Source organism: Rhynchophorus ferrugineus, unplaced genomic scaffold, assembly GCF_030347505.1.
Source record: "Rhynchophorus ferrugineus isolate W39M unplaced genomic scaffold, kcgeb_rfMv2 rfM2, whole genome shotgun sequence".
Taxonomy (NCBI): Eukaryota; Metazoa; Arthropoda; class Insecta; order Coleoptera; family Curculionidae; genus Rhynchophorus; species Rhynchophorus ferrugineus.
The window spans coordinates 35668738-35680561 of NW_027472581.1; the positions used below are offsets into that span (position 1 = coordinate 35668738).

General features: G+C 29.9%; 2 protein-coding genes across 2 annotated transcripts; one reads left to right on the top strand and one right to left on the bottom strand.

Annotated features, from left to right (window-relative positions):
• Positions 1-4: 4 nt before the first annotated feature.
• Positions 5-1015, top strand: LOC143190760 (uncharacterized). Its single transcript, XM_076395315.1, has 4 exons — positions 5-145; positions 282-496; positions 562-727; positions 780-1015. The coding sequence occupies exons 1-4, from the start codon at positions 81-83 to the stop codon at positions 925-927; spliced, it is 594 nt and encodes a 197-aa protein (XP_076251430.1). The 5' UTR covers positions 5-80; the 3' UTR covers positions 928-1015.
• Positions 741-11802, bottom strand: Ttd14 (TRPL translocation defect 14). The gene is made up of 11 exons (XM_076395292.1): positions 11435-11802; positions 11255-11322; positions 11159-11196; positions 10025-10062; positions 4180-4308; positions 3979-4115; positions 3698-3915; positions 3508-3623; positions 2846-3056; positions 1662-1846; positions 741-1605 (listed from the first exon to the last, which is right to left on the bottom strand). Exons 1-11 carry the CDS (start codon positions 11487-11489, stop codon positions 1496-1498), a joined length of 1305 nt encoding a protein of 434 aa, XP_076251407.1. The 5' UTR covers positions 11490-11802; the 3' UTR covers positions 741-1495.
• Between the last annotated feature and the right edge of the window lie 22 nt (positions 11803-11824).

Here is an 11824-nt window from a genome sequence, read left to right on the forward strand (position 1 = left end):
ATTATAACACTCCTTAACAATAACCTCAAAAATTGTATACTAACTTTATTTTAAATATAATATTAAGAAAATAATCCAAGATGTCTTTAGTAGCTGATTATAGTAGTGACACTTCCGATACAGATTCAGATGATCAAGACATAATGTAAGTAAAATTTTTAGTTTAGGTTAAAATAAATTACCGCTAATTAAAAAATGTAGAATTAAAGTCATATTCAGTTATTTGTTGAAAGAGGCAAATAGAACTTGATAAAAAATGGGTCAGCTGTCACATGTTTCAGCAAAACAGAAGTGAAAAGTGAACCTAGCGATTTTAAGACAACTCTACCTAACATTAAACTACCAGTACCTGACTTTGATAAGACAAAAAGGAGTAATGTTGAGATCAAAACATCCGTTTTTACAAATCCTTTCTTAGAAGATGAAAACGCCAAAGAAGCCATGCTTCAAAAACATGTAAAAATGGTAAACACAAAAGATGTCGTTGTAATAAATGGTAATTTGCTATAAAAAATATTATACTGCTGTTACAAAGGTTGAATTGACTAAACATTTTTTTAGGAAAGAAAATATGTTGGAATTATAGAAAAGGACGTTGTAGATTTGGTCATAATTGCAAGTATGCCCATGATTCAGATATACAGAAAACAAGTGAGCAGCTAGAAGCTGAAAAAGAAACCTCCATAGCTCAATCAGTTATATGCCAAAAATCAGCAACTGGTCAAAAGTAATAACTATGATTTAATTTTTTAATCTTATTTTATTATATTTATTTCTAGTTACACACTTCCACAACCCTCACAACAGGAAATAGATAAAATTAATGAAGACTGTGAAGAAAAGAAGAAGAGAAAACGACCAGGACTTACACAAGGCTTAGTACCTGGTAAAAAAGTTATGAAACAATATTTAAATCAGAAATCATAAAAATTAGTTTATATTATTGATGTATTTATTTGTTTTAAATACTTACAGAAAATAAACTTGAAATATATTCACAAAATCTTTATTATAATTAAGTGTTTAATTTATTTTTAAAAGGCCTATTTTTAAAATAAAAGTTATTTTAAGTTAAAAAGGTAACTTTAAATATAAGAATTTAATGGTACATAGAATTATTCTATTCTAAAATATTTAAGTAAATCTTTTGATAGGATCAACAATATTATTATTAATACACCACTGGTCTCAAATTTTTGTTTAGTATAATTTGATTCTTAACAAAAGTGAAGAATAACCCTGTTTGCATTTTGTAATTAATGCAGATTTTATATTAAAAGGAAAATTCCTTTTATTTCCAGGTAAATATTCTATTTGAAGAATATTTAATAAAAAGTACATTTTATAAGCACAAGAAAATTGATTTTATCAAGAACAAATCTTGATATTTTTGGTCTTAGAGTATAAAACAAAAATATTGCTAACACAGATACTAAATACTATTTGGATAAAATAAAGTACACATTAAAATTCATATCACAAAATAAAAGATGATCTAATGAGCCAAGCCATTTAAATTGCCATGCCCGTTTAGTTTGGACATTTTGGCGTTAATATTTGCATCTCCGTTCATTTTCGTTTCACGTGCAGGACTGTCTTCTGGACCTATAACAGCATTATTATTATATAAAGAAACTTTCATAATAAATTAAGTTTCTCACCAACAAAATTCATGTGTAAGTACTTCTTCGAAGTTTTCCAATCCTCTCGGAGAGATAAATTATACATTGAGTAATCTGGATTCCCGGTCACTTCCCGTTCTATATTTAAAAAGGTCGGTAAAGTAGCTGTTAGTTTATCTTCGTCCAAGGCAGAATATGTCTCCAAAAGAATCATACCTCTGCACCTACAAAGTGTGAAATATTACAAATACTGGATTTTTTAAAACTTATTTGATTAGAGCACCAAGAAAACAACACTTAACACGACATAAATTATATAAGAATATAAAATAAGTAGTATGTAAATAATTAACCATAAAAAGTAGGTCTCTTTTTCAATATAATTTTCTGTTAGAAATGTCACAATGACACAAAATGCATTATTGGTAATTTTAATAAGCTAAAGGTGTTTGACGAAATAATCGCGCTAATAATAGAAAAATGCCATCAAGATTATACAAAAAAGTTTTACCGTTGGTTTTAGAAAATATGGATACACTGTGTAACTTACAACTTAAATTGTGCATATATTCGCTATTAATAATAATCGCATACAACCTAAGATTAATTATATTAAGATCAACATCTTGGATTCGTCGATTTTTAATAGATGATATGTTTAAAGAGTTTTACACTGCAGTTTTACGAAATGATACAATTAAATCCATCTGTATTTTGAATAATTATCCCCAATACGTTAATAAGTATAATATAACGACAGGCTACACTCCTTTTATGATAGCCTGTGCTAACGTTAATACCCAATTAGTGACATATATGTTGCGAAAAGGTGCTGATCCGAATAAGAAGTCTAAATACGACGAAACCCCATTCTATTTGGCGTCATTTTACTATATCCAACATCGGGTAAATACATTATACTTTCATGCTTCGTCCTACTTTATAATAAAATAATTTTAGAGCTGGAAAAATGCTACTTGTATAAGAGAATTATACTATGCTGGAGCAAATTTAAACATGCCAGGAAGAAACGGTATAAACGTTATACAGTTGGCGGCTATTTTTGGACATACCTCTTTAGTAAAATGGTTATTGCTGAAGAATGTTAAATTAAATGTCTGTCCTCATCCGTATATATTAGCACAAAGTCATGGTCATCACGCCACGGCCACTTTAATCGCAACCAGTATGAAAATAAAATATTTACCCTACTAGATACTTACCTAGGGTGACTGGGTTGTTCATAAATATCTAACTGGAAATACTGATTGTTGAAAATGAAGCATCGCCTTTTCTTGAAGATGGTGAAGTGTGAATTGTCCTTTTGTGTTAGCAAGTTGATATAATCACGATGGTTTATTTGTGTTTTTACTTCGATGACCTGACCACCCGGTTGGTTTTGACGCCGTACTGTGTGGATATAGCTGTAGTACCCTACAATTTAGTCTAAGTTAATTGTTGGCTTATATTATTAGTACATATAGAAAAATAAAAATCAAAGGGTTATATTAGTGACAAAGCGTCCATTATTTCGCAGGGAACAAAAAGCGCATCTATTTGCAACATAAAGTAATAACGCTTACCTCGCTAAAATAAAATTTGAATATAGCAAATTAGTATAACAAAACAGAACTGTTAAAAAGAAAACAACTAATTTAGTCGTTTGTATTTCCTAATATATTCCCATCTTAATCATAAACAATAAAACAAATCATACAAGATATTATAAATATAATGAAATAGAATTGCCGCTATTTTGGATACGATTCATGGAACGAAATAAATAAAACAACGTACAATAGCAACATCAATAATTTACAATATAAGAATAAAAGTATCAGTATAAACTATAAATAACGGATTTTGTGAAATTTCCTTTTCTCACCTTTCTGGCCGCGCTTTCTTAACCTGACCTGATTAGGGGAATTGGATTGCAGGTAGTTGTGTACCACTTCAAAGTCTTGAAACGGTGGAAACAGGGAATCGTCTGGTAATGGACCCCTGTTGGCATTAACATATGTATTTATATTCTGCAGGTTGATGGCAAACTACTGGGTTAAATAGAAGACACTTACCTGACAAGGAACTTATGCTTCTTAGAATTGGTCAAGAGGCGATCTCCTGTATCGAGACCTATTTTATGGCACACAGCCCCGATCATTCTTCTGATTTTGCCCTCAAAATCGGTAGAATTATCTATCACGTCGAAATAAGGATGTCCTACCCAAGAAGCGGCCGCTTTCGTGTCCAATTCTCGAGCCATTTCTACCCCTTCTGACCGACAAGAATGATCCTGACGACAAAGTGTTCTAATAAAGTAGCTCTAATGCAAGCAGTAGGTTAGAAAAAAACTTACTTCTGTTGTGTAGTAATCTTCTGCCCCTTTAGCGGCCGAGACCATATGAATAATTTGATTGTAACGGTTATCCCTTAATTCGATCGAATTCCAGCTATTGTCTTTCATTATATTTTCCCATTTTTCTTTACTTATGACTAGGGTCAAATATATAACACTGTTATTAAGCTAATTAAAGTCGAATATAAGAATTGAACTTACATGCTGATGCATCCATAGCTCCACGGTCACAGATAATCAAACAATTTCGCCTAGATGTTCTGGCCAGTTCGAAAAACGTATCTTCGATTTGTAACATTGTTTTGAGCAGGTTCTCTTGAAAAATTACCCCTAAAATCAAAGTAAATTTTATATTATTTATATAATAAAATGTATGTTATATTTAATTATTGAATTCCTAGCAAATTACAACACATTATTTGATTAGAACATTCCAGAATAAACCTAAGAAATAGGTTTACATTTATAATTTGTTTTTTACGAAATGATTAAACATTCGTTTTCGTATTTATTAAATATTTTTTTTGGGTTTAAAAATTCTAGACCATGTGATGCAATTAAATATTATTGGTTAACATATTGCTAAAAGTACGGGATTTGTAATAGCGGGGTATATTAATATATACCCCGCGCGAGCGATTTAATTAAGCGATTTGAGATATTTGTAATACCAGTGACTTGTTAAAAAGACGATAACTACAACCTGTATAATGCCTCCGTTTATTGATAGACATAATTGGTATTATCGAAATAAGCGTTTTAAATAAGCAAATCATCACTTTAATGAAAATTGTCAGGATACTAAAACTTTTGCAAAAATACAATTGCAAACTCAATTATATTTTTCCAATGTTCAATTTTAATTTAGAGAAAAGAATTAGTTTTTATTATGTAATAAAAAACTTATTTTAATTCTTACCCAATCATTTTCATAATATCAACTATATCAGGTGAAGGCTGAAAAATATACCTCCATAGTTACAAAAAAATAGATCAAAAGTAATAATTATTGAATCATTTTTTGTATTTTATTATGTTATTTAATTCCCGTTACACTACTGTAACCCTCACAACATCAAATAGATAAAATAAACAAAATATTTGAAGAAAAAAGACAAAACGACAAGGAATTACACAAAACTTTGTACTAGACAAAACCGTTATGAAAAAAGTTTTTTTAAGAAAATTGTACAGTTTATAAAACCATTTTAAGGTAACTTTAAGTACAATAAAATTATAATAAATATAATTGACATGAAACTCAATATAACAAGTAAACTTAACTTTTTATTAATGTTCATTCTTTTAAAACTGTATTTTAAACTCTCCTTTTTACCAACCAGGGTTTATCTGGTCTGTGCCTACTGTGTAACGTGGGCTCCGAACAACGGTTCTCGTCGTTAAGCTTACCGACAGACCAGTGACCAACTTTGCAGAAGACATCGAGTCTTTCCCACTCTAGCGTGACTGGCCTAGTCACTTGTCCTGTCCAGCAGTAGGAAGACCGTTCTGTCACCTTAAGCTTCCTACCGGCTTCCAAGCCGGTGATGATCAATATTAATTGATAAAAAGTAATAGTAATACATTTTTATTACAGTGGTTTTTAAAAGACTCGTTTTATTATTATCAATCATTTTTGTGACACTTTGCAAAACTGCTCATAGATTCAAATATCCGTATCAAAAATATCCGTGTTCTATTATATTAAATTATAGCGTTCCATTATATGACCAAAATCGAGATATTTCGGTTATATAGTGAAAAGAGAGCAACGCAATACTTAGGAAAAACCGTACGAAAGAGCTCATAGCATTTTTCGTGATTGCAAACAACTCAAGAAAAATAAATCTTAAAGACACCACTAGATTATCGTTGGAAAGGTAAACGCTGTACTTGCAGCCCGCGAACATGAAAATTGTTTACGTTTCAAAATGGAAAAATAATGAAGAATTACTTTTTATTTATTTATTTTACAATATAATTACGACAAAAACAAGACTGCTTCCCGCAACAGCATAAAAAATGTTTGAGTCACATTTTGGTCTTCCAATCACTAAAGGGATTACATTCTTGAAAAAAAAAATCAACAAGATTACAATAAGACTTTGGTACGGAACTAAACACTAACCATAAAAATGTTTTAAACCATTCAGACAGAGCTAGAGCATCGAAGAAAATCGATGAATGATCGAAGATGATGCTGTGTATGTGATGGGACTGAAAGGAATTCGTCCACTTTGAACTAATACCAGTTAGTCATATGATTGATTATTAACTCTACTGTGCACAACTAAAGATAGTTCACATGGTAATTGAAATAAAATAACCTTAATGCTAACAAAAATGTTTCTGTGGTTGGGAAGTTTTAACATTAACTTCGATTAACTAACCATTACATTAATTTTAACTCTCATAACCACTTCTGCCGTACACAAATTATAATTAAAAAATTGACGAGTATTCCCATCGACAACATTATATGAATGCATCCACCGTATAGACGATCTCTTTGTATGTTCTCTACAGAACCCTCTCAACGAAATCAAATTAGTTTCGAAAAAGAAGTATCTGAAAACATGATAAACTTTTTCAATCAAAAACCCCAGAACTTCTTCACCGATAGCATTATAACACTAACCAAAAAAAAAACAAAATATTATCTTTAATAATGGAGCATCATATTTGGTTTAAATAATTTCTATTTCACACTACAAGAATGCCAGTTGGATTTTACTGAAAAAAAGTTACGAATTTTTTTTAGGTATTAACATTAGATCGATACGAGCATAGTCTATAATTACATTAAAATTGTCTCTCCAACCCTCGCATACCAAAACTATGCAAATAAATAAGAGGTAGCATGTAACATAAACAAAACTATTATTTATGGTAATAATATTAATTTTATATTGAATATTATTTAATATGCGATCGGAAATGTACACGCGAATGATTAGAAAAGAAATTGAGAGCAGAAATACTGAATTGGAAATAACGATGAACTCTTGACGATCGCGAGTGACACGCAAGGATAATCCCCATTTGTTAGGATGGCGTAGAGAACCGATTTTAAATTTATATGTCGCGTGTCTCATGCAAATAAAATCGCTTTAAATTGAATCAAACGACGTAATGGGAAATTCACGTGGACCCGGCGATTGTCTCGTCATACCACATGGATATATATTCATGTTACCTTCTATAGATCGAAAACGTTTATTAAACCGCATACGGCACATGAAACCAAATTACATATTTGCTTGTAATTAGATAAATTATCAGTTACAATTGAAGAAACATCTAAACATGTAGTTTTTATCAAATCAGCTAATCACTTTTATGTCATCAAACATTTTCCATATGAATATTTGAAATATAAATTAAAAAAAAAACCCGCGAGAGAAAGAGCAGCTCATATTCTACCTACGATTTCACGAAAATAATGTGAAAACAAACATAACATTAAACAAAACCTAATCAAGCACTTGGTACGTTTAAAATCTGTTGGCAATAATAATTGTGTGTGCTTCAAAATATTTTTGCGATGCCCTATTTCTAAAATTAACTGCGGGGTGTAACAGGAAATGATTTTTGTTTTTTTTTCTCTGTACGTGGAGATCTGAAAAATGCCGAGCCAACTGACCCTTGGCCACAGAGAATTTGAATAAGTTTCGTCAGAAAATTATTAAAATTGTATTTACAGATTAAATAGCATGCAAATCAAATATAACTGACAATAAATATATAAGGCAGCCAACGCAGCCATTTTAATGTATTATGTAACACTATTTTTTTATTTTTAAAATAAAAACAGCACACCCCATAAACTAAACTAAAAATTTGACAATATAAAGGTAATGTTGAGATTATTTTAAACATTCATTAGTGCTGATTTTAAAAAATGTTTAATAAGATAGATTATTAATAAAATATGTGTATATTTTGTTATCCTATGATTTTTTGTCTCACAAATACTTTTATAATTAAAAATAAAATTGTTCTAGCACTCTCTAGTATCTGCTTATATCTTTCTGGCAATGACACTAATCAAGTAAAGCCTATAATGTCTGCTTAGCCGAGCGGCATCTAGTGACACAAATCAGTCAAAATAATCAGTGAGAATGTCTGGTGTAATACAGTGATGGGCTAGGAATCCCATTTATTCCAAATAAGTTTGCATGTATTTGAAAGTTAGGGTCAAACACACCAATTGCAATAGCTTAGTAATGGTTAGTACGGCTCTGTGAGATTGTAGTATTAATTTCTCATTATCAGTCATGATACGATTCTAAAATTTTATTTTAAAAAATTATGTTCAAAAATAAATTTCTAACTGTTCACTATATGGTTTTTAATAGTAGCTTCCTTTTGAATTAAATAGAAAAAGTTAAACTCTACAAATAATAGATAAAACCCATCTGTCGCTCTAACCCACTACACTGGATGAACCAATGAGGTTTAATTAGCTTGCTTTTTTATTAGCTTGTTTATATTCGAAATATTTGAAATTGATAAAATATATATGTTATAAAATATATATTATGACTTAAGGTAGAAATAGTTTTAACTTTACAAGATGCTTTGATGTTTTTTATGTTTTGTTTACACAAGCTAGAAATGAACTTTTGTTACATTTCATAGTTGTCTCTGTTGCTCACCCTACATGTTAAAACTTATAGTGAGGCCACGGGCAGGCAAAATATAACGTATCGCAAGCTTTGGTAGACATAAACCCAAATGAAACGTGTAATAAACTTATAAGGAATGAACCAAATGAAAGAAAAACCTTCCTCCTCATTCTGATGTTTTTTACTTGCCAGAGAAAAATAAATAATTTTCTGTGAAGGGCCATAATTGGCGACAAAAATGAATTTTTTAACGATCCCAAATGAAGAAAATTATGGATATTTCTGAACTGCCAAAATTGCTACCAATACAACTCAGGTAAAAAAACACTACTAAGATCTACTATAACCAATTGAAAAGAAAAAAAGGAGTAAGAATTAATTCCTGGGCATTCAACGCAAATGAAATAAAAAACTATAAACATAAAGTTAAGTAACGATTATAGTCAAACATTGTGTGATTTAAAATAGATATTTATGTTACAGTAACATTTCCTTATATAAGGCAAAAAAGCTGACAATAGTCATAGATATTCAATAGTTTATTCACCGCCTACTTTCTGATAGGTCTAACCACGTTGAAAACTGGTATTATTTAGATTTAAAGGATCATCTTGGAGCGAATTGTTCCAAATTTTTGGCAAGTTCCTCGTTTTATATTTAGCACCAGCCACCTGATGTGAGATAAGACACGTTAATCGTCTAGTTCATGACGTATCTGTAAACGGATTTTTTTTTAAATGCATAAATTATATCCGCATCAAAAATATTGCTCGGTGAATACAATGCGTCTTGTATTTGTTCCCCTTAATCTTCGAGATAATACTTTATATTTATACAGCTTGTATTTATATGAAAGACGACTCAAAAAATAGACCATAATTTATTATGTTAATAAATTAATATGTTTACAGTTAATAAAATAATTTCGAAACAACTAACATACATAGACATGCATAGACATACACTAGTGACATAGACAAAAAATATTATAAGTAAGTATTTTAAAAAGCTGAGTTGAGAATGTATATTTATGATCAAAGTGCGAAATAAAAATCTATTATGTTGCCTTATACTCTATTTTGCTTTATGTTTTACTTTAATGAGAAATAAATTACAAAACTTTAATCATATAGAAATTTTTTTAGAGCCCACCGTCGTATTGTTTAGTAAAAACGATCTGATTTTTAAATTAAATTAATATACAAATTTTAAAAATTTTACTTAAAAATCAGGAACCTCAACTGAATGCTAAAGCCACAAATAATCATGAAAAGGTATTGACAACAAATTCTGTTTGTCTTGTGTAGTAATCAAGAATAATACCACAAGTTTAAAATAGACACATATATATTTTGAGGCAAAATGGAAGCCTTATATAAAGTCGGATTATCCGTTATTCGTTAAAAGGATTCACTTACCTTCTTCTTCGCTCAAGTCGCTGAATTTTACGCCACCACTAAAATTAAAAGAAAAAAATTAATAATCATTATTAGCAGTAGTATAGATATTTAACAAAAAAAATAGGGCTACCAATAAAATTCTCTGTTGTAAATAATAAACAGAATGCATTCAGTATCTTCTGTAAAAATAAAATATTTATAATAAAGAAATGTTTTATGTAGGCCATAACTGTTTTGCATTATTCGGTATTACATTTCTGTTAAAGATATCGCGTTTTTAGATTGAAGATGTTCCATCAAAATTAGGTCAATTTGCTACATTTCCCGGGCATCTACCTTCTTTAATATAAACAGACACTGATAAAACAAAATTACATATTTATATTAAATAGATTAAAACATTACCCACATCTATCAACATATAATTATTTACTTAGATCTTCATATAAATTAGAATTGTAATAAAAATCTTATTAATCTATGAGGTATAATACCACTTAAATATACTCGAAAACAGTGTATTAACCATCGCTAATATATGTAATAATAATAGTTTTGCAATATTGTCATGAAACATAGTGAAATTAACAAATTAAAAAGTACTGAATGAGTTTTATATTAAAAAAAAATATGAAATGCGTAATGCTGGCTAATTGACGATAACTGCGCAAAAAAAATTGAATGAAACAAATCGCTAATAAATGATTTAAATTGATTTATTTTTCTCTCGTTTCAGCGATCACAATCAAATTGAAATAGTTTGTCTGTTATAAACAATTAACGAAAATAGCTTACTACTAAATGCATAAAGAGTAATTTTCCAATGCGAAACTGTCACGCGGTTTATTAATCGAGAATGCCCTTACAGACTAGTGCCAGAAAACCAGTCATGCCAATGAATTCCAGTTGGCGCTCGTCCAATTAAACCATCTTATTGGTTAATCATGGTTCATTTAAAATTTTTACCAAAGAAAATATTGAAATCGCTGGTATATAGTAAATAATGCATTGGCCATAACCTTGATTTTATCAAAAAATGTCTGGCTATGATATCAAAAATAACTTCATAATAAAATATTTTTTATAGCACAGCTATTTAAAAATTCGTAACATTTTGTTTAATAATACTTAATAAAAAAAATCTATATTTACCTCAATAATACTGAAGCAGTCTCTGGAACTCGAAATACCTAAAATAATAAATGTATAATTAAAAATGTATACAAAAAATTAAAATGGAAATCTCACCTTCCACCCCAAATTTTCAAAAAATGTGGACAACCTTGCTTGACCCGTTGTTTTGCCACCACAGGGGCCTAAAAACACAAACACTCAACAAGTGCCTCTTTTACGAGTTTAAAATCCAATCATTGGAAAACATGCAATTTGCACAATTTACTAAAATCGATATTAACGCCAAAAAATTACCTCCTGTTAACACCAACCGGTAAGCAATCCTTTTGTTCTCACCAGGCTTCTCCATGTTTTTAACAATATTTTGACCGCAGAAGAAGGTTATAAATATTTTAAACTGCCAATATAAAAATAAAAATACTCGGAAATGTTAATCAAAATCGATTTTTTACTTGAAATAACTATGACAAAAGCAACTAATATAACGGGAATCAAAACAAACGAATGGGGCACATGATCAACGAAAATTAAATAAAATTTTCCATGATTAGGGTTCACGTTTGCACGGATTGGCGCAAATACCCGCACCGAGCGGATAACTTTTGCAAAAAGAGTCGATCCCGATCGCACACAAACTAAAAATTGATTAAGGAGTGGGGAGTGGGGACAAGCCGTTCTTCTTCT